Source organism: Phaethon aethereus (genome assembly GCF_964289735.1).
Source record: "Phaethon aethereus genome assembly, chromosome: 4".
Lineage (NCBI taxonomy): Eukaryota > Metazoa > Chordata > Aves > Phaethontiformes > Phaethontidae > Phaethon > Phaethon aethereus.
The window spans coordinates 74,472,714-74,500,377 of NC_138578.1; the positions used below are offsets into that span (position 1 = coordinate 74,472,714).

At 38.3% G+C, this 27,664-nt stretch overlaps 1 protein-coding gene across 1 annotated transcript in view; it reads right to left on the reverse strand.

The window, feature by feature from the left end:
• The window catches only part of DOK7 (docking protein 7), a 68,036-nt gene that overhangs the window by 32,850 nt on the left and 7,522 nt on the right, over positions 1–27,664 (reverse strand). Inside the window, exons 4-7 of the mRNA XM_081999440.1 lie at positions 27,374–27,574; positions 14,362–14,481; positions 6,523–6,630; positions 3,022–3,896 (exon numbers count right to left, since the gene is read on the reverse strand). Of these exons, the coding sequence (XP_081855566.1) occupies positions 3,022–3,896; positions 6,523–6,630; positions 14,362–14,481; positions 27,374–27,574 (1,304 nt within the window). The remainder of the gene's footprint in view (positions 1–3,021; positions 3,897–6,522; positions 6,631–14,361; positions 14,482–27,373; positions 27,575–27,664) is intronic.

Genomic DNA, 27,664 nt, shown 5'->3' on the forward strand with positions numbered 1-27,664 from the left:
AAATTACATAGCAAAGGCACACCTTGTGAAGTTTGTAGAGAAGGACATCTTGAGCACACTACAGTAACATACAACAGAAAGCAAAACACCCTGCATGCTTGCTTATTAATCCCCAATATCTAAAATGAAATACAATATAGAAATAATAGAAGCAATATTTAGTGACTTTATTCATGCTGGTTCTATTCTTCATCCAAAGTGAAACAGAAAGGCTTCCTTGCCCTATTTTCTGTTTGAACCTTGGCACTTTCCCAGGGTATGTTCTCCCTATGTTCGTCATCATCCTTGTCATTAGTGGAGCAGGTGGTTCTTAACCAAGTCAATCCTAATGACGAACGCCACCATGCCTTCCACATATGCATGTCTTCATCCTGCAACCTGTCCCCCAACTCTTCACATGCTGAACTCCAACACACACAGACAGCATGCCCAAATCTAACCTCGATTTGCCAAAGTTTACATATAGAGCAGAAAACAAACCAATGCTTATATCCTTTATAACTGCTGTAGACTCTCCTCTACTGAGGTCACTCACTCACTTTAAATAGTAGCCATTTAAAAACCATCAACATAATTTAATTAACAGCTTAACTTGAAATTGCAAAGGAACTCTAAACGCTGGCACACTAAAACCATGTGAACATGAATTTGAATAAACGTGAAAACCTGGTGTCTTCATTAATCCATAAATCAACTCCTCCTGGGCCTAACTGCAACTTAAACATATTCTGTTCAGAGCACAAGGAATAAGAATTATTTTTTTAGTTACAACATATGGATTTGTGCTTTCACGGTTTTCATCACAAGAAAAGCCAAAGATGGTGTCCATTAAACACTGCTAAAATAACTCCTCTTGACAGTTCAGGACGATGTATCAAAAGGTTATTTTTTCTTTCAAAAGTAAAAACAAAACCATGAATCATTCCATTTAATGAGAGTTCTTTCCCAAATGCTTACAAATGGGTAGGAAAAAAAAGATAAGAAGCAGATGTGCATGTTATGCTAAAACAAGTGTTAGTAAGAGTGTTGCACCACTGTTTCTCTCACTAAATTTGTTTAATTATTGACAATTCCTGAAATTCTTGCCAACTGACATTATTAGGGCAACTAGAAACACCATGAAACCTGACATCACTTTGCAATAAAAGATGTGGGCGTTTATGTTGTTGAGGCCAACAGGCAGTTAAAGAAGGAGTGACATAATTTAGCCTTTAATGGCTTTGAAGATACACAGTGGAATACTCGCTTTTAGCTTCCTGTCTGACACAGATGTCCAGGGTAAACTTTGATAAATTCAGGTCTAAACTGATAATTCAGATCACCCAGAAACATTTAGACCATGTGAACTAACTGTACCTTAACTAATTCTTTCCTCACAGCCCATAACAAAGCCACCTTGGAATTTTCTGATTGCAGAGCAGTTCCCTTCTAGGAATCAGTCTTGTGCCTTTTTTCCCAACTTCCTTCTAATGACAGGCAGCAGACACAGGAAGGCAGCAGCAGATACAATGCTGTGCACCCTGCTGCCTGCTCTGCAATAAAAACAAGTGATAGGCTGAATCTCAGGCCTTGCACCCAGCCAAGTTTTCAGAATTAGGTTAGGGGGCTAGTGAGGGCCTTTGGTGCAGATAGCTGGCAAGGATGGCCTTGGAAGAACACTGATCCTAATGATCAGTGTAGACACAAGCTTAGCCTGTCACACCAGTGCCTTCCTACTTCCCAAAATGCTGCAAAGTAACACCCAAGGTGCTGTTACAGAGGCTATACAAGTGCCTCAGGCAGACAGCATTTTCTAGTTTTCAGAACCATGAAGGCAGTCAATGGTGCAAATGCATGAAATGCCTCATGAGAAGAAAATAATCGCCCAAGTTTATAATATTTTAATTTTTCTTTTATAACATACTATACACTCAAGCCCTTTTCATAGCAGTGATCTATGTAATCCCACATGCTCAATTAAAACATAGACACTTCAATTGCAATACTTAATTCCTCCAACAAAAGTCTCTGTTGCTCAATCCCTACTTCACACGTTCCCTAATTTGAGCACTCTCTCCAACCTTCACAGCCTTTCAACAGCTAACACCACAAACACCTTTACTTTCTTCTAGTTCAACAAACACATTCACCCAAAAAGGTCTTCTCCAGAATAGGTAAAAACAGACATATTTCATCCATGCAGTGTACAATTAATGTATAAAGCTTACTGCCATAAAAAGACAAGAATTTAGCAGTATTCAAAAAGAACTTATGGGAATATCAGTTATAGTAACAGATAATGGCAAATGTGTTTAGAACGGCATAGGAATCTCCATGCTTCAGATTTTAAGCTTTTATGTGACTGGTGATCAAAAATATTTTTTCCTGCAAATACTCTGTCCTGGTGTACACTAATGAGCTTTTGTACACCTCCTCTAAAGTTTGGCCAGTTATAAATATAACACTGGATTATCTGATCTGCTATGGATTGCCATGCTAATTTGAGTATCTTCTCTTTCCCCAGTGAGAAGCTTCATTAATCTGGCTTCTTGTGCAAGACATGCTCAAACTACAATGATAAAGAAAAGAAAAACATCAATAAAATTTAAAAAAATATGTACTGTGGTCATAAAGAGCAGCACATACTATTTGGTTTCCCTTCTTTCTTCTTTTGAAATACCAGCAGTAAGATCAATGTCCTTAATGCTAAATTACTATTATATGACAAATTCAGCTCTCTGTGCCTGTAAAGCTTCTGTCTCTGTTACTGTAAGCCGCTCACATACACCCAAACACAAAACTGACCAAATTAAAACTAATGATTGATGGCCTATATCGTTCAGTGTTTTCTTGATCAGGCACAGATTTTGAGGAAACTGCGTGCTAAACCTCTCAACTTGAGCATAAACAACACAAAAGTTATTATCTGTTCAAATTATAAAGGAAACAATAGTATTTATGACTTGCAACCTAAGTCATTTTAAATTAAGCATGCTCTGTTAAGTAAGGCTTGTTAGCATCTGCTCATGGTTAGGTATTTACCTTTAGTCCACCACAGATTGGACAAGCTGAAAAAAGAGCTCTTGTCATCCCAAGGTGGGGGCTACATGTGTCATAGGGGTCAGCTGAGGCCCCACTAGGTGGTGACAACTCACTACTTTTGGAGTCTGACACCTGTCCTTGTGGTTTTGTGTCTGACCACCTCAAAACAAAATCCGCATATGTCTCATCACGTGAGTCCTTGGTGCTTTCTGTGAGTAAGGATGAAGGCCTCCCTCTGTCCTGGCTGTGCTCAGCTACCCTCCGTGCTTCCAAGTGTGGTAGTAGCAGTTTTGGGTTACTAGCACCTTGAGGTGACAGGGCCTGGTCCTTGGGTAACGTGGAATCTGCACTCTTTGGTTGCGCATTTTTAGAAGCTGCCTGTAACAAACTCCTGGGTATATCGTAAATGTGTCTGAGAGAGCTGGGAACCTGATACTCTGACCCCGCACCTCTCTGGGGCTCACTGTGAGGACAAGTACATAAATTCTGATCCGAAGGAAAGTTCAATGTCAGGCTCAGCAATGATCCAAACTCATCACCACGGCAAATGTCCAAGCTCCCAGCATAGGAAGAGAAGCTTCCAGAGTAAGAAGAGTGACTACCAGTAGCTATTCCACTGTCGGAAGAACTCTGACGACCTATTTCTTGTAGCTGTCTGGATCGGAGGGGCTTTGGAGGTGGTTTAGTGGTGCCACGTGCCCCTTCTGGAAGGGTCTTTTCTTCCCCAAGATGAATTCCCTTTGCAGCTGCCAGTCCGTGACTCTCTTGAGAAGTGCTGGCTGAAGACTGTTCAGGCCAAATTGTCAATCTGCTCCCAACGCTAACATCTGAGTGGCTGGTATCTGAAGATGAGCTTGAAAGACTTCTATCATCTCCTAGAAAAGAAGAAAACACATCAAACTCTGTTTAAAACACAATCGACAGACTGAAGCATGGCAAGTATGTACAAACAGAAAGGACCCTGAGATTCCATCTGCTTTTTGTAAGGGTAACTTCCGTCAGAAAGCCAGAATTCCTGCAATAATTCCTATCCCTATGGGAAAAAGAAAATTAAAATCATAGGTTACCTTGCCATAACCCTACCACATTGTGGAACATAATGCTTTCGGGGCTAAATTTTTAGAGTTTATGCACCAAGTTCTCCCCTTTTCAGCCATATTTCACTTCTGTACAGTTAATCGGTTTTATTTTAGATACACCTATCTTAAATCACATGGAATAGTAACAAAGTCCCACACTCAGAATAGCTGAGGATGCTCTGAAGAAAACCTTGTTACTGTAACCCAAAGCCATGTAATACATATCCATGTTTCTATTTGAGCTGAATCAACCAAATTATTATCTTATTTGTACTGTTCTTCTCTATTCAAATCTTATCTGAATGACATCAAAGTGAATGTTAAAGAGAACGCAAAAATAAAATACCAAAATGCAACAACACATCACTGTAACAAACAAAAATGAGAATACTACTATTATAAAAATGTTCAAATATCTAAATACAAAAAGATCTTCCATGATTCATTTATGCATATATCACAAGATTTTTTTTTTTCTCAGTGATACTTGCAGGAAGGACACTTTTACAGTTAACTACTGCTATCCAAGAAAGAAGATGGAAGAAAAAAATTAAACATTGGCATGGAAGGGCATAAGGAAAAAACACAAGCATCACACAAACACATACACAAAACCAACCAACCAAACAAACAAAAAGCCCCACTTTCTTGTAGTGGCACACACAGACCACAATATGGACTTCCTTCTTAATAAAACCAATGTGACAACAAAGGCTGACAGCAGGATCATTTTGTAGGTATTAATTTTAATTCATTTTAAACCCTGGGCAATAAGTTGCCAGATGGTGTAGAAAGAGGAAGGGTCCACTGCTAATTGTGACCTGAGCTTCTGGTGTTACTAGGCTATTTCTATTCTCAGGTGTTGAGGGAAAAGTTTAGAACAATTCTCTTGCTCTTCATGGAGTAATTCTTGATATATACTATCACAAAATAGCAATGTTTATCCCATGAAATCTAATCCTTTTTCATCCAGCGCCCACTGCATGACACTGACTTGTGACCCCTGTGTAAGTGTAACTACTGAGATTAAATTATATAGCTCTTTAGATGGAAGGCACAAATTACAAAAATATTAGTGTATTTCTCACCAACATGCTCAGAAGAAGAAATATACTTGTTAAATAAAGTTATTCTGCTTACAAAACCATCTATTTTTATTGAAAATGTAAAACTGTTGAATTTATCTGAAATCACTTCTCTTAGACAAATATTCTAGGCCCTTTAAAACTCTGGAAGGGAAGTCCAGTCTCACAATCTTGAAGAAAATGCTCTAACTATGTAGAGCTACATGTTCTCCAATACAGTGGCAGGACCTAGATCTTCAGGTTCAGGCAAATGTCTTCCCACCAAACCTACAGGGACAGTCTTATTGTTATAATATCTCCCATAATCACAAATACTTAATTTTCCTATGCAAAACTAACAGAATATTAAAGTCTTACTGTAGGATTCCTCATTCTCTGAGGATAACAATGTTCTTAGCAGAATCAGGTCATAAATTCAAGTAAACTCAAGCAGAGAATGTATACAAAGTTGGGCCATATGTTTTCTAACCAGAGTGACTAGATAAAAAAGCCAGGCATGCTTCTCTATCAAGTCTCATTTGTTTTCCATCAATCTAGTCAAGTCTAGTAGTTATATGCTAACTAAGAAAAACCTCAGGAAGTCTCAGTGGAATTTTAGTCACAAACCACAACAGTCAGCAGTGCCAAGACTAAAGTAGCCATGGACATGCATAGAAACACATAATTAAGCTCTTGAGGATCTTCACAAGCCTAAAAAAGGCCTGTAGGCTTTAAAGTCAAGAGCAAAGCCAATGTTTTGAAGATCTAACTTCTGTTTTTAAACAATTCAAATTGCAGTTCAGGTCATAGGCCCTTTTCCAAATCCAGTGCTAGACATCAATTCTACTTAAATACATAAAGAGCTCCAGAAGGGACATGCACAGATACCACCACAAAGAGCAAGAATAACAACACTTAGAACCAAAGCACAGGAGTCTTAGGTTTTACTACAAAAATCTGCTGTAAGCCTGATGTGTGAACTATGCCAGTCAGTTCATCTCACAGGCTGGAGCGAGTCAAGTATTTAAGCAGATATCAAACTTGATGCAGAAAATCCTTTTGAAGTTGCACATGCACAAATTCAGTAGGATTCAGCATACTAAAAGATTTTCCTGTGTTAATAGTGTCCAAACCTCGCTCTGCTCAGTAGAAAAACTCCAATCTATGTTAATGGACTTTAAACAATGCTGTTAAAGAACTGCTCCACAGCAAACATCAGCCAAATCAAATCTCTTGACCATTTCTTTATTATTTTTCTTTTAAGATCAGCATCTTATAATTATATACATATGCTCACTTCTAAAGCCTGGAAAGGAAGGACCACCATTTATTTTTATTTAATTAAAGATATTTCTTACCACCACTGCCCTGGCGACTTGTATGGGACAGCAAGCTCAAGCGCTTTTCTAATTGCAAAGCTTCATGAGCCAATCTTTCTTCTGAATAGGCTGGATTTGTACTTGGATCTTTAAAAAGAAACAGAATATAAATAAATATAAAAGAAGAAACATGAACAATATATAATACGAAGGGGGAAAAAAGACACTTTCTTATGTTAGATATTCTATTCTTATGTTTGATCTTCCCCTACAGGAGAGGGAAAATGCTGATCAGAAAACGTATGGGACAATATGCCTTCAAGCACATCCTAGAGAAATGCCACGCTATAAGGTATAATTTTAAGTGTCAAAGACTGCCAGACATTATACCCAATGTCTGTAAGAGTTACCATCAGGGACAGAACCCTGAAGAGCACAGCACCAAAGGCAATAGCTACGGAGATAGTTAGCATCCAGCAGGTCTAGAGGAATTGAAAACTCATATGTGACCTGTAAAATGTGTCTTGATTTCATGGAAATCATTGGGAATTTTATCATCAACAAAGACCAAATTTTACACCCTACAAATTTAAAAATCTACATCACAAACTCAGACTCATTAAACTATCTGATACTTTCCAATCCAGATCACCTATTTACAGGTGATCACCTTTACTTACAAGCAAAGACATTGCTTTCAAGTTTGATGTTCAGAAGGTCGTTAAGTCCAGAAGTCAGAGATTAAATAAGCAACCTTGTGGCTCTCTGTCTTCATGTTTAATACAAGGCATTTTAGAATGGTAAAAATCACTCCTAAAATGTACTATTGGGGATTTTCCCCATACATTTTATTGAGTTTGCCATTCCAGATGAAATTACTTCACTGAAGAAGGTTCCTTCTATTCCAATAGAAAGACCAGAAGTTATACAGAATGTGGAGAACTTTCATCAGTAAAGCAGGCCAGTTTCCTCTAAACCATTTTTTTTCCAGCCAAGCACAACAATAAAAGCAGATGTTGGAAGTAATCATAACCACTATCCCAAGAGATATCTTACAGATTTCTTCAAACAGCACTGACAAGCATGTCATATTCAGCAGTTGCAAAGGATATGGTCTGCTACCTAGTTCATCATCAGAAGTTTCAGTAGCTCGTATTAATTACAGAGGGAAAGGAATTAATGACAGATAAAACAGATTAACTACCTCACAACCGCTGCTTTTGTATATCTGATCAACTGGGTAGCAGTAGCACACCACAGAAATATTTAATCATTGAATCATTTAATAAGAAGAAAAAAAGCATGAAAAGGGCTACACATTGCTGTGGTTGAGTTAGTCATCAAAGTTTCTTTTCATCCCAGGTCTTTCAGTTTTAAAAGACTTGAGTTTGATGTTGTCAACACAGCAGTCAAAGCAAGCTCACAATCAGGGGAAGGAGCATTCCCAGGTGAGCTGAAGCTCCACAGGAGTCCCTATATTATTAACTCCCTGAGAAACAAGCTGCCACATCTCTCCTCCCCAACCGTATTCACTTTCCAATCTGCCCTGGATAGATCCGAGTGCATCACAGGAGCAGAAACGACAATGCTGAGCTTTCTCTCCCATGTAGAGGGGGCTTCCATCTTTAGCAGTCTGCAATCTGGATAAGATTAGCAGAACAAGCCAGACACACACACGGTCCTATAACAGCATATGTTGGAAATCCAAGATGTTCTACCAGGGACATGGCAACAAAGCCTGCAACAAACAGGGTCTGTGACCTCTGTGCCTCCCAGCTCAAACAGTGCTTGATGTCAGTATCTGACACCTGCCAGACTTAACTTTAAGAAAAGACGACAGTTTGATATGGTTTATTAGGTCTCCATTCCTATCTCCCCTGCAACACAACTCGTATTTTAGGCATTGACTAGTTCAAACCTGTGTAACTGCTTACCCAAACGAAACCCCCAATGCTTCCATATGGACCTCTGCCAAAGGAAAACACAAGATTTGGCCACCAGCACCTATGGTGCAACTCAGGCAGGTCTATGCAAGGATCTGCTCAGTGGCATACAGTTTACAGGCTGCTGCTTGAATCTATTTTTGAATGTGCTGTGCTGCAGTTACTCTGCTGTATCTAGTTAAAAGTCCTTATGTCCAAAAATGTTCAACAAAGATGTTCCACAAGCACTATGAGTATAAAGTTGGCATAGCAGATCAGCAAATTAGTCAAACCAAGATGCAACAGACACTAACCCTTCCCACAGCAAGGAACTGTCAGTAGGAAAGGTCTTTCCACTTTCCTCAGAATATGATTACTCAATAAATATACATTTTCAGAATGTTACTAGGGCACATACACAACTATTAGGTTTTTAGTAACTGATATCCCTCTTACAGCAAAGATATAATTTTTTTTAAATGGTCAAGCAACTGATCTTGCAAAAATGGCCTATAATAAAATACAAGATGAAGAGGTCAGAGAGAAGCTGAAGCAAATCAGTAAGTTTGCATTTCACAAGTTCAATTGCTTCTAGAAGCCAAATTCCCTATAAGCCACAGAGCTACAGAACACAGCAGGTTTCACGCAACATGAAATGTCTAGGTATACTGTCTGTCCAACAGGACTGATAATTTTTTTGTTAAACTTCCTCTTAAGGATTGCTTATCTATAAAAGCTGTGTATAAAATTGGGTTCACAGTTATGTGCTGTGACCTCTCATTGCCCAGTTTTGTGGAAGATTGATTAGAAGAATCCTTCCTCAGCAAGTACTAGGAAATATCTAGAGAAACAACTTCAAAACCTGCCAAACATATATAAACTTACTGTCTTAGGCAGATATTTAAAATAATTGTCCATCAGTCTTACTGAAGTCTTTGTCTTGCCTTTAATCTCTGCTAAGAAGTAAGACTTCTATAGGAAACCACACAATACTATTCTCCAGAAGCAGCAGATTCTTATACCAGTATTTTTGGTTACAGACTACCAAGCACTATTCAGGAGGTTTTGCTTCAAGATCAGACTAAGGACTGAAGTCACTGGCAGCCACCTTTTAGAGACCAGTCCTTACTGGAGGACATAACCTACAACCTCCTGTCATATAAGTGTAGAAATATGGACTAAAAATGGTAAAAACAAGGGGTTGATCAACAGTAAAGTTGGATTTGTTGGCATCATCCTATACCTTGTGCATGCACAATACCAAGCCTCTAATTAACTCTGTGGTAATTTGCCATATTGCTAACTCAGGAGGACACAAGCAGCACGATCAGTACTGAGACAGCTGTCCAAGGAAGTTCAGACAGCTTCTGCCCACACACCATCCTACAGTATCTCCAACAATTCTAAGAGCAATTAGTATCTTCATTTCCCAAATGCTAAACAAACGTATCCTATAACGTGATTTAATCCCATGGAATCTAGACAGTTAGATTCACTCAGGCCCTTCAATTAAGAAAGTGTTTCTATCATTTTCCAAACAAAAATGGATCCCTTGCTATGAAGAAAAATCTTTTGTGTGAGGCAATCATTGAAATCTTCTTAAACACTGCTTTGGGGCAAAGGGGAAGGATTACATCAAATTTAGCTGGACTAAAAATGTCTCTGATGGAGATTTTAGTTTTATATTACATTGGTGGATATTCATCAGCTGCTCATCGTGGGAGATTTTGAATATTTTGGTAACATATGAATAAAGTGTCACAGTAATTCAAAGCTCCAGGGTTGTTCAGTAAGCACCTGTCAGGAAAAAATGTATTGTATCAAGTTAAGTCAGCAGCGACCTAAGATATCATTGATTATATGCATCTTTAAAATGCAACATTGGTTAATTACTTCATTACACAAAATTAGATAAGTTAGGCTGAACATCTCTCCTTTCTTTCTTTCTTCCTTTCTAACTGTAGGCACATTTGCAAATCAGGCCTGGACCCTCACCTTCATGCTAACATCTCCACACCTTGTAATATGTCTGGAGGAATGAAAAGATGTCCTAAAAGTTTGAGGAGGATCCACTTGGTACAGATACTGCAGAAGGCAGCCACAGAGCTGTCTTGCAATGGCCAAAGGTGTATCAAGCTTCAACAAAAAGAAAGAGGATCAGATAGATTCTCAGCAAGCAGCACTGCACTCTCTCCAGTCAGTCACAAAGCAGCCTGAAAATGCTTCCAAAATTAAAAGAGAGTGTCAAGAATATCACCATTACACTTGGGGTCTTTCCAGCCTGCAGGACTAGACTCTCCCATAGATTAGAGTAATTTAGAGAGTACTGATCTGCCCACTGATCAAAGATATCACTGATTGGATGTTGGGCCTTTGCTGTGTTCATGTTTGGCATTCAAGATGAATTTTGCTAGTGAAAAGAAGAAATTCAACACACATCTGATAAACAAACATTTCTCAAATAATATGCATGCAAATTCAGTATAGGTTACAAACCATGCAATCAGTGATTCATTACTCTGTCAATACCTAGACTTCTGCCAAGAAAAGAATATACAATTCTCTGGTCTGTTTTCTAAGTAACTTCTCAAGAAAAAATGTTGAAAATTGCAAGTAACCAATTACAGCCATTATCTTCCAACTAGTAGCTGAGGAAAACAAGCCAACCAAAGACATCTGTCACGCATTTGCATCTGATTTAAAACACTACACTGCCTAAAAACATCTGCAGATGCCTACACTACCTTTGCATTCCCACTCAATGTAATGTCTTAAATTTGAGACCTGATTATGCAACCTTTAATAAATCAAACCCACCAATCTGCTAATGGAGCTATCTATTTGAGTATTTTGGTACAATTTTGCAGAATTAATGGACTCCCAAAATAAATACCACACAGTAGTAAACTGTAAAACATCTAATGTTCTTTTCCTTTTCCATTTTATTTTGGATATACACAAAATAGAATTATTTTTATCATGAGAATATTCACATTCATTTGATAGCCATTTGCAAAAAGTCACAGAATAATTCAGGTTGGAAGGGATCTCAGGAGTTCTGTAGTTTAACCTGCTGCTCAGAGCAGGTCAGCTATGAGAGATTAGACCAGATTTTGATACCTTGCAATGGTTAGTCAAGTTTATGAGTTCCACTGCACAGCTTTTAATTACATATTTTATAGATGGCATAATAAAATACATACAGTAATCATATATCTATGTTATAAGAACACCAAGCTTTTAAGGAAGGTATATGTTTTAAAACTACAGTCCTGAAAAGAAGATGTGAATATTGTACTTGAGCAAATGTACCTTGCACATGCAGTTTACAAACTCCTTTTGGATACTGGGCAGTTTACATTTGTTTAATGAATTGCTATGGCAAGTAAAAGTAAGAAAACTGGTAATTTTCCAGTCCTCTTCAACCCAGTTTCTATTAATTTCATGCTAACAAATATTTCAGCACTCTATTTAACCATATGACTGAGTTGTTTGTACATGAAGCCACTGGCTTCATTCATTACCCTTTTTCCAAAGACAGGCTAAGCAGATGTTGAATGCATAACGTCTCTAGATTATATTTGTTCTGTGGGTATTGGCGTCCAAGAACGCTGCCAATGTGACATTTGCTTCACCACATTATATTCTTTTCTCTGTACAGCTGCCCTTTGTGTTTTCATTTCTTGAAAATACCTAAGTTATTCAAGCATATTTCATGTATAAGTTGGAAAGGTACAGGCAACAGCAAGAAGCCAAATTCAAATAGCAAACTGTGGAGAGAAGGCTACTTCCTATAAAAGTTCTTAAATTACACAAAAGCAGAACATTGCGTATATAAAGCACAGTTGAGGCTGTGTAGCATTCTGCACTGCAGTAAATACGAATAACATTGACTAGAGGCTTCTTGGTAGAATCCCCAACCTGGAAGTTTTGATCTAGTTTACTGAGGTATGCAGATGATTAATCTATTTAAATAATTAACCCTTTCAAAAGGTTGGATGAACTTCAATACTCTTGCCAGATACAGTATGCAGCTGGTAGAGACTTGACCTTTTCAAGCAATACAATACATTCTGAGTAACAGAATACTTGATAAAGAAAATTAGTTTATGGATGAATCACTAGTATAGCACATGTGCATGTGCCTTAAACAGGTCTGTGCAAGCTTCTGCATGGGACAATAAATGAAGAACATAAAAAATAAAAATTTTCTATGAAGGGGTGCTTACATAGGGCATGACAACAAACTGGAAGAGACAAGGGTAAAGATACAGAGAAATATAAGTTAGAGGGATTAAAGTATCTTGGAAAAGGGCTGCAGAGGAGTCTGCAAGAATGTGAGCACAATTCTCTACAGAATACTGCTCCCATCCAGGGAAACAAGGTGAAATCAAGTGGCTGAATTCATCTTCACCTCATTTTAGTGGCAAGTACATCAAGCACAGAAAACAAATGAAAAAGACCTTCAGAAAAGAGGTCTTCCCTTACAAAAATCACCAAATCATCCCCAGGATATTCCACATCCACTTTATGCGTTTCATTGAGAGCAGAGCTCTTGAAGGAGGGAAGGGAATACGTTATGTGGCTATGTATAACAATGCACAACCGCCAGAGTTGATAACTAACACGACAGGGCAGATTTACTTCTACATGCCTCTAAAAAAAGATTTTTTCAAAGAATGTGTCTTCTAAAACTAAAATTGAAAAAAAAATTTAAAAAGGGACGACAGAATAGTTGCTCATAGGCTTATTTTTCTGGATAAAAGTTTTTATTAAATGAAAGATTTAGGAGTTGTGTATGTGTAATACAGTTTTAGATATGCAGAAAAATATGCATTCGATAGCAAAGGTTTAAGTATTGTCACTGTTTTGAGGGTTTCTGTTGTTGGTCTTTTGTTGTTTACTTTCTTTTTTAACACTCCACTTAGTTGAATGCACACAGATCATAATATAAGAAGAATGACGTTTTATTGACCACTATTCTGCTTGATTATTTTATTTACTTCGATGTTACAACTATGGGAAGGGAGAGATGAACTGAGCCTTGTGGCTACTGCATTTATCTTAACTAACTTTTCATAATTTATTTTCACAAGTTTTGCACTCAGATCTAATCTTTTCCATCACATTTCCTTCCCGCAATTATCTTAATCTTGTAACAGCAATAAAACCCTGTCAAACACCTATTAACTGCCTAACACCTAAGCAGAAACCCTAAGTATTTCCCACAAATCCCACCTCATCCTTCACCATTCTTGTAGCCTACTCCCACTATATCCCACTGCCAATTCATAGGTATTTTTCTGCAATCTCATTTCCACACTCTTGCCTTGTTTGACAGAGTCATTCCAACTCAATATTATATTTCTTCATCTGCTAAAGCCAAAAGGCAACAGGGCTTACTATGATGCCATCTAAATTCCTCTCTGAACATTACAGTGCATGCAGCATTTACCATGAAATAGGAAAAGGAATTTAATCCTTGCACATCAGAAAATAAGGCTGCAAAACTGGAATGCGATGTAGGAGCCTTACAAAGTTCTCTAAAGTTGGAAAGACTTAATTCTAAGTATTTTGGATGAACTTAGAATGCCCCAGAAGTTAAATTTTCTACTGAGCTATCAAAATAGTTATGCAGACACGGATCCAAGTTGCACTGTGTAAGTTTAAAAATAAAGGTTAGGGTCCCTTTCAATTCAAATTGCCATGTTTTAGTATTGTTAAATAAGAGGAGGCTAAAGTTAGCAATATCACCAGAAATATGAATGAACCAGAGCAGCAGGTGGAAATTGGGTACATTCAACTGATAAATCTGTACTGTGACATTTCAGAATGAAAACCACTTTGCACTTTCTACACCCTTAGTGTCTGCAAGCTGCTCTTACAATCACAGCAATAAGTGCTAAACATGGCAAGTTCCTACTTTGCTCAGTTACTCTATACTTCCTATATTAACCTGGTAGGACTGGACGCAAACCAAAAGGGCCTTTCGTCGGGGAGATGCCGCGGACGATACAGTCGAACAGAAAGCTGATCTGCTCTCCTTCAGCACAAGAAAGGAAAAAAACACCAGCCCCTGCAAGAAAGCACAACATAAATATGTGTTTTTCACCTGGATACATTAGAAATATATTTAGCTGAAGCTATTTATAATATTGGAATCAAAAGAGTATTAAGTGCAAGCCATGAAAAGAAATAAACAAGATGTTGTCCAGATAAAAGAAATAAAAATAAAAATTCAGGTCAGCACCCGCGCACACACACTATATCACAAATATACACATACATTCAATAGCTACCTAATCATTTATGCTAATTTTCTGAGATTCAGGCAATTAGAGCAATGCCAAAATACAAGCCATATGCTCAACAGTTGTTTGGGTCTTTTATACTTATTTACCCCTAAAATTTTGTAGATGAAGTCTTAGCTATGCAAGTGTCAGGGATACTTAAAGTGTCTTCATCAAAATGGACTGAGTTAATTCTACTTTTACCCAATTTTAACCAAGAGCACCTTTTTATATCCCAACAAATCAGGATTTGGTTATATTGCTGGATTATATTATAATTTTTCCTAGACTAAGTCCTATGTGTCTATTATTAACAGAATGTAACACAACTCCACAGGTTGTCATCAGATCTTTACCCTTTGCTCTATTCTGATATTTTGCTTTCCATTCATTAAGAATAGCCCCAAGCAAAATTAGAATGAGAATCACTAAATAAACAAACAAGTTCTGAGCTGCATGATATATGGCTACAGGGACAACATACAAGACTAGAAATGCTCCACAGAACATTTTGTTTGAGAGTTGTCAGCCCAAACATTACTCACATCAGGGGGAAAAAAAAAGTCTAGTAGACCTTTTTGATGATCTTAAAACACCAGGCAAAAGATCATCCCAGTAATCAGTGACTTCAGGAAAAAAAACCACAATAACCAGATACAAAAGGAAATTAAATTAGTATATAGGCCTTGAAAAAGTGCTGCACACTAGAAAACCACAATACCAAATCTTAGACGTGCAGTAGGGTTTTGCATATTACTTTGCTAGGCACTTGGGCCCCTAATCTGGACATAAATTTGACTTCTGCATGTCTTTAGCCAATTCTGAGTTGCGTATGTGTTTTTCCCAATTTTACTTAAAGCAGTGGAGTTGGTCTTGACCAGGATGCCTGCATCCCCATCACCTTCCACACATATGCCCTGTCATATCCTACAGGACATTCACATTTCACTTCAGCAATGGAAACATTTTTGACTGCTTGACAAAGGGCTATGGGATTCAAACAAAGGGGATAATAAAGAGTGGTCCACAAACAATTAACTATTTTAGTAAATTAGACATTTCCAGCAAGCAGTAAACTGATCACTCTAGGAAAAGCATATTCTGGTCCACACTCTTTTGTCATTCTCAATTTATGTCACATCTAAGTCTCTGTCTGCTCTGCTTAAATCTATTCAAGACAGCATTGTTAGCAGCATCTTTGCAACTTGATTTGTCACTCCACCACATTTGTTCCTCTTCAGATCTTAGTGATCAAAACTTCTCCAACCAAAAAAAAACAGAAATCCTGGTCCTAGTACAGTTTATTTCATTTGGTAAACTGCTATAAATTCAACTGAAATTAGAATTTACTCACTGGTAGAGGTTAAGTTTATACTTGAGGGCTGGCTCACCAATCATTTCCAGAGTACAAGGTCTCAAACATATTACTTGAGACTCAGGACAGACAAATATTAAAACACAAAGCTATATTTAAGCAACTGAGAAGATGAACACACACTACCTCATGAAACATAAACCAGAGGAAAGCCTACTTAACTCCGTGCTTCCGTAGTATTGTTTTCTATTATTGCTTTTAAAAACTAGTTTGTCCCACGTTTCCTTACAGCACATATACACACCCTGGCTTCAGTATCAAAGACCAAAAGACCATCTGGGCTATTACAACATTAATCACACAGTCTGACAGGTACGAAAGTTTCTGGTGGTGACTCACTCACAGTCTTGTCCCATTTCCCCTCCCTAAGGATGCCAAAGAGACAGAGGACACTATATTAGAAAAAGCTGTGTGCAAAGTATGCATTCAGGAATTATGCGAAATTCAGCTCCTCCTTTGAGCTGCCTTCTCCTCCCTCCATGCGTAGATGGAATATAAGGAAATCAATTTTCCCAATCTTGGATGGTATGACTCTTCCCCCATGAACCACACTGATGCCAGAAGACATGCCTTTCGTGAAGGAGCAGGGCAGCACAAGGCTTTGCTGGGCTCTGAACACATGACCTTCCCACCCCATGCACAATAAGCAAGCAAGATATAGAGATGACATAACAGAGGACACTCATATCTCAAGCACAGTGGTGGACTATATGGCTTGATAATTCAGCAGAATCTTACACACCCACGTTGCCATTCAGGAAAAGAATATTCCTCAAATATTTCTGTACATAAAGAGTACATCTGGACCACTTTCTTCTTTTATCATTATTGTCAAGAGTCTTACCTAAATTCCTAAGAGGCTCTACAAGCCTTTGGCTTTAACGGAAACAAAGAAAGTAATATGTGCACGTGAGCTGGCTGCTTAACTCAAAGGATGATTTCTGCAAGGAACTATCATACATTTGAAAATCCCAAAACCAAATGTGATGGCCTTTATATAAGTAGTACAAACAGTATATGCACACGTGCATACGAATACGTGTACAAATACGATACGAATCCAATATATACGTAAGTGTAAAATATTTCTTTGTAGATTCTATTATTCACACAATCACTGTAATTGCTAAGCAGTTCTCACGAGAAACGTTTTCTGTCTTGTTTTTCTAGGTAGAACTAGATTGCAAGGGAAGGAAGAAGTCTGGGGGCCCTTGCAAAAGACATCAGGTGAGATGAATTAATAGGTAACACTTAACTAATTTATGTTTTAAAAGCATACATAAAAGCCAGCAATTACACTTCTTTTCCGCTTTCTTGAGAAAGCTGAGAAATTCACTACTAGAAATTACACATCTCAGTCATGTGTTGGAACAGATTTGGTACACAAGCATTTGGAAGCCGAGGAATATGTGGTATGCATCACTGTAATACCGTGCAGCTGTTTACTAGACCGAAGCGCTCGCTCACTCTCTCCACGGGGTAAGAGACTTGGTGAAAAGCAGCCTGCAACCACTTGCACAAGGCTGAAACACTAAGCCAATCCTCTGTGGCAGTTAGCAGTAAAGCATTGTACAGTCTCCCAAATGTCAAAGAGAAGTTGCCAATTTCATAAAACTACCAAGTATTATTACATCTTGCTAATGTTTGATTTTAATTCATCATCTTAAAAAAGCAAACCCATGGGCAAACACATCCTGAAAGTGCATAATAACCAAATATTACTTAAATCTCTATACTGTGTGTGAAAGCAGGGAGGAAGAGTCAGTCCCTTCCCATGAATTATTACTCCTAACAGGTGCCAGACAATGCCAGAGCCTGAAGTCTTTCAGCTACAGAACAGATATGAACCATGGCAGTTCAGTTCATGGCAATCATGTTGTCCAACCAGTAGATCTCAATCCTGGCCTTGAGCAACCCCCTTTAGAAAGTATCTCAGGCTGCTCTTCTCTCTGGTGAAAATGACAACAGGTGTTCCTATTATTGCCAACTAAGTCATGGGCATGACTAGTAAAACCAAGATAAGAATGTTTGTTGTCGGCCTAAGTAGAAGGCCACAACAGAACAATATCTGCACATAAACAGAAATTTTAATCTACACGATCGAAAATCTTTCAAGAAATTCCAGATGTTGCCCCAGTTCAACCACCTCTACTGCTTCTAATTTTCAAATAAATCCCATTAGTTACAGGGGTCCTCCTCTTCTCCTTCGGCCCTTACAGATATTCTGGTAGCCACGTCTACTATTTCAGAATGATTTTAAGAGCCACTTGTAGAGTCTTAGAAAGAAAAAAAGAAAGAAGCACCCAGTTTCATCAAAACATCAGCAAGATCACAGAAATACTCCTGCTTATCCTGCAATCAGCAGCAGTATCGTTTGTTCTTTTGAAGGGCACCAAGGGTCCTACAAGTTCCTCTCTTCTAGGACATGCTGTTAAAAAACATGAGGCAGCTTCAAACTAGGCTCTGGAAGCTAATCCTGAAGTACTTGAACATTGGAAAGCCTGAATTCTCACAGCATTAACAGGCCCTTTTATTACCCTACTTGGATTTTTCCACATTGACCTCCAAGTCAAGATTCTCCTGGCAACTGATGCTTTTAATCAGTGCACACTAACTGAGCTAGCAGCTCAGAAAAGTGAAAGGCTCCTTTTTTCTAACCTGCTCCTCTAAGTAAACTTCTCAGTTGACTCCTAGAACCAGATGGCTTTTTTGGTTTTTTTGCAAATGGTATGTGTGATTGAGCTTCAGCTACAGAGAGGCTGGGGGCAGTGGGAGCCAAATTTTTCCCCAGAGATTAACTTATTTGCAGCTGTTAGCAGCAGAAGAAAAGATTTTCTAATCTCTAGCAGTACAATTGTGATATTAAGAGCAAGAGAAGTTCAAAATGTAAATGCTGTTTTTCCTATTTAAGAATAAACTGGGGGTATCTATCTTAAAAGTGCATCTAGATTTAATGTCTGAAATCTCAGCATTATCTCAGATGGTTTCCCTCTACTTGGATTGAGCACCAAAGCCTTTCAGAGTTGAACAAAACCCATACTGAGCAACTAATTTAAAAACATAACTAAGTATTTTATATTTATGGAAAATTTTGTGAGGAAGCCAGGAACAGAAAGCTAAAAGAGATTCAGATCCTTTTAGACCTCAGTTCTACCACAGAAATTTCCAAAAGTGAGCTCTGCTTCTCTTTGGGGCTTCATGCTTTTTTTTATGGAGAAGAAAGGCCATCTAACCACAAGATCGTCACTTCCTTTTAGTAAGGTATTTATTACAGTGGTATTTAAAACTTAAATTCACTAATCCTCTGCATTCAGAGCTTCACAGGAAGAATAAGAGCAAAGATATGGTTTAACCTATAGGTAAGTAACATTAATAATAGAGACTGCATAATATCATATGATGTTTTATGACAGGGTAATGGAGAGTGCTTTTGTTTACAAATTAAAACAACTTCTGTAATAAAATATCAGGGTTTTTCTCCCGGACACTACTTGTTTGTCCTATTCCTCAAGAATTTCAGAGGAAGAGGTAAAAGTCAGATACCTGAAGAAAGATGGTCTTTCCCTTTATCAACACTTTTCTGTTAAGAACAACCAGACCAAATGAATGGTCAAGAATGACCATTTTTTACTTAGGCCCTATTTACAAAAAGCATTTTCTTCTAGTGGCAGTATTAAATCAAATATTTAGACTAAATGCATATTTAAATGTTGTTATGCTTGCAGGTGTGTCTAAGTGCTCAGTAAAGGGCATCAGCTCTTTTAACAAGATAAGCTTGAACGCAATGATTAAAGAGTTTCCAACCATGGCAGGCTATTTTGTACCAAATTTAATATGTTGTTCTTCCCTTTGAATGCTCATGTGCAGAACAAGATGCAAAAACACCCTTCCATGGCAACTGAAGGTTCTCAGCTATCAAGACAGACATTTTTAAGAAAAAAGAAACATCAATATAGTGCTCAACAATTTAGTGGGTCCCTTTCCAAAGTACTTGTCTGTTACTCTGGCTACTGATGAGCTCCCATATCTTACAAGGAAGATAAACCGCTGAGTTTGTTTAACATCGCAAAAGTGACAGAGAGCATAAATAAACGCTCTGTAAATATTTAAGGAGGTAAGCATGGCAGGGGGGGCAGGGAGAGACTATTACACTAAAGGTCAATGTTGGTACAACAACCACCTAAGATAAATGAACACATAAATTTAGATTGGAAATTTTAAAAGTATTTAAAAGATCATAGATATAAAAGGATCTACAAAACTCAAGACCACATTTTAAGCCTAATTCACATTTTTATTCTTTTTAAAGGGTTAGAGTGTCATGACAACACCAGTGTTGAAAACAGTGTTGGGGCTTCAGCAGCAGTTGACATTCATTCAGAAGTCAGATTCTTTATTTGTGTACGTCTCACCACAACTTCAAAGACCATTTTAATTAATGGTACATCAAGAAATGCAGAATATGTTCTGGAACCAGAAAAGTTCCCCTTGAAATATAAGGGATATGTGTTCCTTTTTACACCTGTATCATTTTGTACCAGAAATTAATGTGAACTTAATGGGGAGGCGGAGGGGAGGTGGGTAGAGCAACATAGGTAATTCAGGTGCTTCAAGGTCCATCACCTACAATTTCACATTTGTATCACCCATCCACATTTCATACTACATGTTCCTTATGCATCTGGCACCCTGGCCTATGGATTGAACCATTTAGGTTTTCTGCAATGTGGAGATAAGATACAGCAACACTCAACAAGCTCAAATCAGTTTAAATTCTTGGAGCACAGCAACTGCATCAAATCTAGAACAGATTACAGAAGAAAGGCCACAATTTAACTAAAGAACATAAATGAAGGGCTATTTATACTTGCCATTATTTCTGGTCTTTCTTATACAACTAAGATTTAAGATTGGGAACTAAGCATTTAAGCTTAGGAGCAGCAAAGAGAATCTAGGAGCACTGACCAGAACCTAGGGCCTGTCCCTGCGGTTGTGCTCCCAGTCCCAAGGCTACAGATACATACTTCATTCTTCTCTTCTGAGCCCAGTGACCTCTGCATGCCTGGTTACACAGTGAGGCAACTTCCAGGCCTTGTAGTGGGCTGTTCCTTCAGTGGGTGTCAACCACTCCTCAGGAGGAAAACAAAGATTTGAAGCCCTGCAGGCTGAAGGAGGCCAGGAACACGGGTTTCCCACTCTGTAGAAGTATGGCAACCAGAAAAGACATGCAGAGCAACACTAAAATCACTTCATCTTTTCTAGTGATGTTTTAAAACAAGTGTCCCCTCCAGTTAGGCAACACAACTTTGGAAAAAGATTCTAGTTTTGTTTTTTTAACTGCTTACCTAGGGACCCATAACATCTTCACTCCCACTTCCTAGAATTAGTCTGTAGGAGCAGACTTTGGCCTGCTCAGGAATTTACTTGGAAGAATCCCATGTGATACCGTCTTGGTGAGAAGTGGGATCCAGGACAGCTGGTTGATTTTCAAGGATCACCTCCTGCAAGTTCAAGCCAAGTAAATGTGGCAGGAAAGCCTGTATGGATGAACATGGAACTCCATACAAAACTCAAACATAAAAAGAAAGCATACATAGGGTAGAAGTAGGGTGACCAAGATGACGCAGGAGGAATACAGACACACTGTACAAGCATGCAGGAATGGGGTTAGGAAAGTCTAACTCTACCTGGAATTGAATCTGGGGAGGGATGTGAAAGGCTACAAGAAGGGCTTCTGCAAGTATATCAGCAGCAAAAGGAAAACTAGGGAAAATTTCAGCCTACTGCTGAATGGGATGGTGGACCCGGTGACAAAGGACATGAAAAAGGCTGAGGTACTCAAAGTCTTCTTCACCTTGGTCTTTACTGACAAGATTCAATTCCCCATCAGGAATCCCAGGCCCTTGAGACTTGTGGGAAAATCTAGAAAAATGACAACTTTCCCCTTGGTGGAAGAGGACCACATTAAGAAACCTTTAAACAAATTGAACATACTCAAGCCCATGGGGCCTTATGAGATACATTCACAGGTGCTGAGGGAGTTGGTTAGTGTCACTGCAAGGACACTTTTTGTTACATTTGGAAGGTGATGGAGACTGGGGAGTGAATGGTGTGCCTGAGGGCTGGGGGAAAAAAAAGTAGAGGTCACTTCTATCTTCAAGAATGAGAATTCAGGGAAACACAGACCAGGGAAGGTGATAGTGAAAATAACCCTAGAAGCCACTTCCAAGATGCTGACTGTGAGTAGTCAGTATGGATTTACAAGGAAATAATGCCTAACCAATTTCATAGTCTTTGATAAAATGTCTAGCTTGGTGGATGAAGCAATAGATATTGTTTGCTTGGACTTTAACAAGAATTTCAACACCATCTCCTATAACATATTCATTGACAAACTGATCAAGTAAAGACTAGATAAGTGAACCGTGAGGTGGACTGAACACTGGCTTGAACTGCCAGGCTGAAATGGTTATGATCAGCAGCGCAAAGTCCAGCTGGAGGCCAGTCACTACTGGTGTATGCAAGGGGTCAACATTGGAGCTAATGCTCTTTAACATCTTCATTAATGACCTGGATGATGGGACAGAGTGAACCCTCAGCAAGTTTGCAGAAGATACAAAATTGGGAGGAGTGGCTGATACACCAGAATATAGGAAGAGGTTGCTCACAGAGGTTGTGGAGTGCCCATCTTTGGACATATGCAAAACCTGACTGGATATGGTCCTGGCAAACCGTTCTAGTTGGCCCTGCTTTGAGCCAGGGAGTTGGACAAGGTAGCCTCCAGAAGTCCCTCCCACTCTCAAGCATTCTGTGATATTTAGGCACCTGTGACATCCAAACTGGAAGCTTCTTTCTGATCTCATACTAAAAAAAAAATTTAAAAGAAAATAGCTTCTTACTATACTGTAGAAACTTAATAATTAGCATTCTATAATGCTGCTGCATAACAAGATCAGCAGTGTCTCATCAACACTTTAATAACACAACTGCTACAGTAAAATCTCTGTACTGAAGCCCCACTAATGTTTCAAAATAAATTACAGCATTCATTTGTATTATCAAACAGCTAAGCAAAAACTGACAGAAAGTTATTTCAGATTAATACTTTTGTTCATTTACTTGCTAGCTTTCAAAATTCAAGCATTAGTGTGAACTGGTGATATTCTACGTATTAAAGCATAAAATTTTCTTTTAAAACAATTAACAGTAGATGAAAGTTCTAGTATATTAGTAATGTTATAACATATGTTAGCATTTACTACAAAACACAGTTAAAAATAAAAAGACTGGAACTGTTATTCCCTAAACACTGCAATGAAAGTGAAATGCACAAACTGTGGTGGTCTATATTCACCATACAGGCTACTGAAATTTTTTTATAAAAACAGTTCATATTACTTACTGGTCTGATTTTATTTTGAGAAATACACAACTTTAACAACATAATATGAACAATACATAGAACTGTAGGGTAATATACTGGTAATCCAATATATTCCATTCCAATCATAACATACAGATCATAACAGCACATAGTCAATAATATAGATCCATTTAATTACAAAACCAAATGAAGAGAACAGATAGGTTTTATTAAACACAATAATTTAGGACTGAGTACGTTAGCTAGATCCTACTAAAACATACCTTCATTCTTCACGCTTATATCTTAAGTGCCTTGTTGCTGAATGCTTGGAAGTTAGGTGACCTCAAGAAAGTGCCTGTAGAGATGCTATATTCAGGTTTCTGGACACAGGCAATCCTCTAACAGCAAATATTAAATGGATGAACACAAGCTTTAGACAAGCCATACAATGGAGGAACCTATATTGCATGCCTCAAAGCAAGGCTCTACAGGGCTTCTACAGGAAAGTGTGGTGGAGAGGCCTTCAAGCAAACAAGAATCTAGCAGGAAGGAGACTGGCTCAGCCATCTAATTTCTTGCTACTTACTTCCTGCAGACCATCTTCTTTGCTCACCTGCAGAGCTCATAAGGCCATGCAGATTACTAGAGTAGTATCAGTGGTCCCTACATCCTTGGGCAATCTTTCCAGGGAACAAGGTCTTGTACTAAGCACTAGAGACACTTCTTTATTCATCCATCATTCCCTGACAGCACTATGTTTAGAAATCCATCCTCATTCTGTGTACCTCCTTGCAGCCATGTTACACATTGAGGTGTTTTGACCATAACAGTAATGACTACAGCAGAAGTTTCCTGGATAGTTGCAAGTTGTCTACAATTACCTGAAAGGAAGTTGTAACAAGGTGGGTGTCAGTCTCTTTTCCCAAGTAAGAAGTGACAGGACAAGAGGAAATAGCCTCGACTTGCAGCAGGGGAGATTTAGATTGGATATTAGGAAATTCTTCTTCACTGAAAGGGTTGTCAAGCATTGGAACAGGCTGCCCAGGGAAGTGGTTGAGTCATCAACCCTGGGGGTATTTAAAAGACAGGTAGATGTGGCACTTAGAGACATGGTTTAGTGATGGACTTAGTCAATGTTACATTTATGGGTGGACTTGGTGGTCTTAAAGGTCTTTTCAAACCTACGATTCCATTAAGATAATCAGCACAAATAAGTAGGTGAAGTATTCTGTTCTAGTAGTGAACTAGGCAATTTCTAAATTCTTTGGTTCAGGCAGCTGCTAAAGAAAGATCCTTCCACACAGAATGGGTGATAAGTCAGAACATTTAATCTTGATCTGCAAATACCCCTTACTTTTATGCATTCAAGAATGAAAACCAGAACTGAAGTCACATCCATTCATCAACATTATCATAAAACTCACATACGCTAAGGAGTCCAAAGTATCTGTTCTTTATGCCCTACCACAATGTCCCTCTCAAAACTGCAGTATATCTAAGAAATGGACTCTTCAGACAATGTGTGTTGCAAATGCTTTGTCAGTCAGTGCTGAACAGTCCTTCTGGAAAAAGCATGAAAGAAAAAAAAGCAAGGGTGGTGTTTTTTTGGGGTTTTGGGGTTTTTTTTAAGGGTAACATAAGTCCTGGAATCCGTCATTATTTTCTGCTAGCCATTTCCATTTTTGGATAGCCCTCAGAATATTATTTTGTCTCCTTCCATATTCTAATGAAAGTCCGCATAAAACACATGCTCAGAATTCACAGGTACTCCATCTGCAATCAACTATATACTCCAAAAATCAAGCCATTATTTGAAGTCCTTCTTACTAAGAAATTACTGTTGTCTTCCTTTGAGGCACCAGCATTAAGATTCAAAAGAAAAACCAAATCCAACATATCACACTGCTGCTGCACCTCTTAATAAAAATTATGAGGGCTCTGCTTCCCTAGAGACCCTCAGGACTACAAATTACTCAAATAGTTAAGTCCTATATTCTCTTATTTGAGGGATTACATTGGTAATTCATATAATCTGTGTAATCTATCTACCTAATCATTGCTAATGTTACTTAAAGATTGCTTAGCATTTCTACTTCAGCTCCTTATATTTATTTTAAATATAAGTTTTCCATAGTTAAATTATTTCAGATTTCATTAGTTCAAAAACTAGTACTCTACACAAGCTTTCCAGAAAGAGCAGTAGCTTTTTAAAAGAGAAAAAACACACTGTGGTTCAACTTTGGGAAATCTTCTCCTTGTAAGCATTCTGAAGCGTTTAGTTCAAAATTAAACTCTCTATTTTCAGTTAATAATTCAAAAATTGGACACAAATTATGTCAGCATAGCAGTGCACACATTTATCAGAAATCCAGCTTGCATTTAAAGCGGTACTTGCATACAGACACAGGAATGAACAATTGCTTTATTCTGCATGGGGAAAAAAAAAAACCTGTTCAAACCAAAACCGCAGGTGTTGGCAGACCTACACTAAGCTGCAGATTCAAGTTTAGCCTGAGTCAATTGCACCGTCTACAAGACAAGGCGAAAAGGCGACTGTGCTGATTCTCCCTTATACTCTACAACCAGTTATCTACCTCCCAGTCTAAACAACACCACTAGGAAACAAGACACTTGTGTTGCAGCTCCCATACTAGTTTTTAAACTGAAACAGAATAAACTTGAAAGAAAAGAAAACTGATCTGTTTCCTTACATCTTATACCTGTAACCCCTTCCTTCGGATGCTGGAAATGCTTCTTTAACCCCAATCTCTGAATTAGGCAGGGAAAGATTTGAACCAGAATCTTCCACACTGAAAACAAGTGTCTTAAATCAGGAATCAGGATGTAACAGTTGAGTCCATACTTACCATTTTTGTAACTCAGCTCTGTATTTTTCAATAGACAAAACGAAAACCCCTCACTAGACTAAAACAGTCAAAATAAATTCTTTCCCCTTCCTCCCCAAATTTTGCCAAAAGTCACAAGGAAGAATATCTTTGGATTTGGATCAACTCTAAAACCTTCTATTTTTTCAGCCTGGTAATCGAAGAAATCCATTATTTTCACATTTCAGTATGCAACTCAACCAACTTCACATCCAAATGGGTGATCTGCACATCCACTTGCACTCACAGATCAATTCAGCAAGGCTTCCAACTCTGCTTTTGAAGTTAAAACCTTATGTTTTCTAATGATGTATATATTATACCAGTGCATTAACTATCTTTTCTTTTCAACTCTTGCATAGAAGCTTGCATTTTATCTGAAGTGAGAATGTGAGAAGTCCTATCTGGACATTGGAACAAGATATTTTTCCCCATCTAAAGGGGTGTCTTAGCTACTAGGCTACAGAAACTAGCTTCAGCTTGCTTACTTGCTTTCATTTTGACCCCACAAATCTCATGGTCCCATAAGGTGAGAAAGGTACTAACAGGGTAGGGAACTGACAGAAGTTCCTAACTTTTAAGAGCTAGAAGTTCTCTATGGGATTTAAACATTAGCATTTAAACAATGAGAGCCTTGATGCTGCCTATAACCTCAAAGCTCCATATCACTTCCCTCTGCAAAGAACAGAATAATTAATCATAATTTCATATTCTGAGCATTAAACCATTTTGCCTTATCTCTTGCATGACACAAGCCATAAAATTTCATTACCTTATTTTTGCTCTGTGTCCAATAGCAACAGTTGACTAAACATCTTCTGGAGAGCCACAGGGCAATGTTCAGTCAGGACTTCACATAGTCACATTTTTACTGAACACCAGGGTTGAAGTCTGCTGAAACCTACTCAGCAGAACAGACCCTCTGATATGAGGCTGCCTGTATGACAAAGTAGCACAGCTGGTTGCAAACTCCAGTTTGAATGAGACTAGCATTTACATTTCTACAAAAGGTTGCAAACAACTTTTATAAGACAGGTTCCATTTGTACTTACAGTAGCCGCACCTGGTACCCCCTTCAAAGATGAATCCATTTGGGACAGCTCCATACCGACGCAGATCTGAGAGCTTCCATTGCCCCATGACACTAGGAGGAAGGTCTTTTACAAGGACGAGAATGTCATTGCAGAAATGCAGGGTAGCAGGCCCACTCTCTAGTTTAGTGCCAGGCGCTACAAAAACTTGAAATCTATGAACTATCAGATAAGGAAGAAAAAAAAAATTACTATAGAGAATAGAAGTAAGGTACCGTGACTTATGTCACATAAGTCATTCTGTTCAGCTCT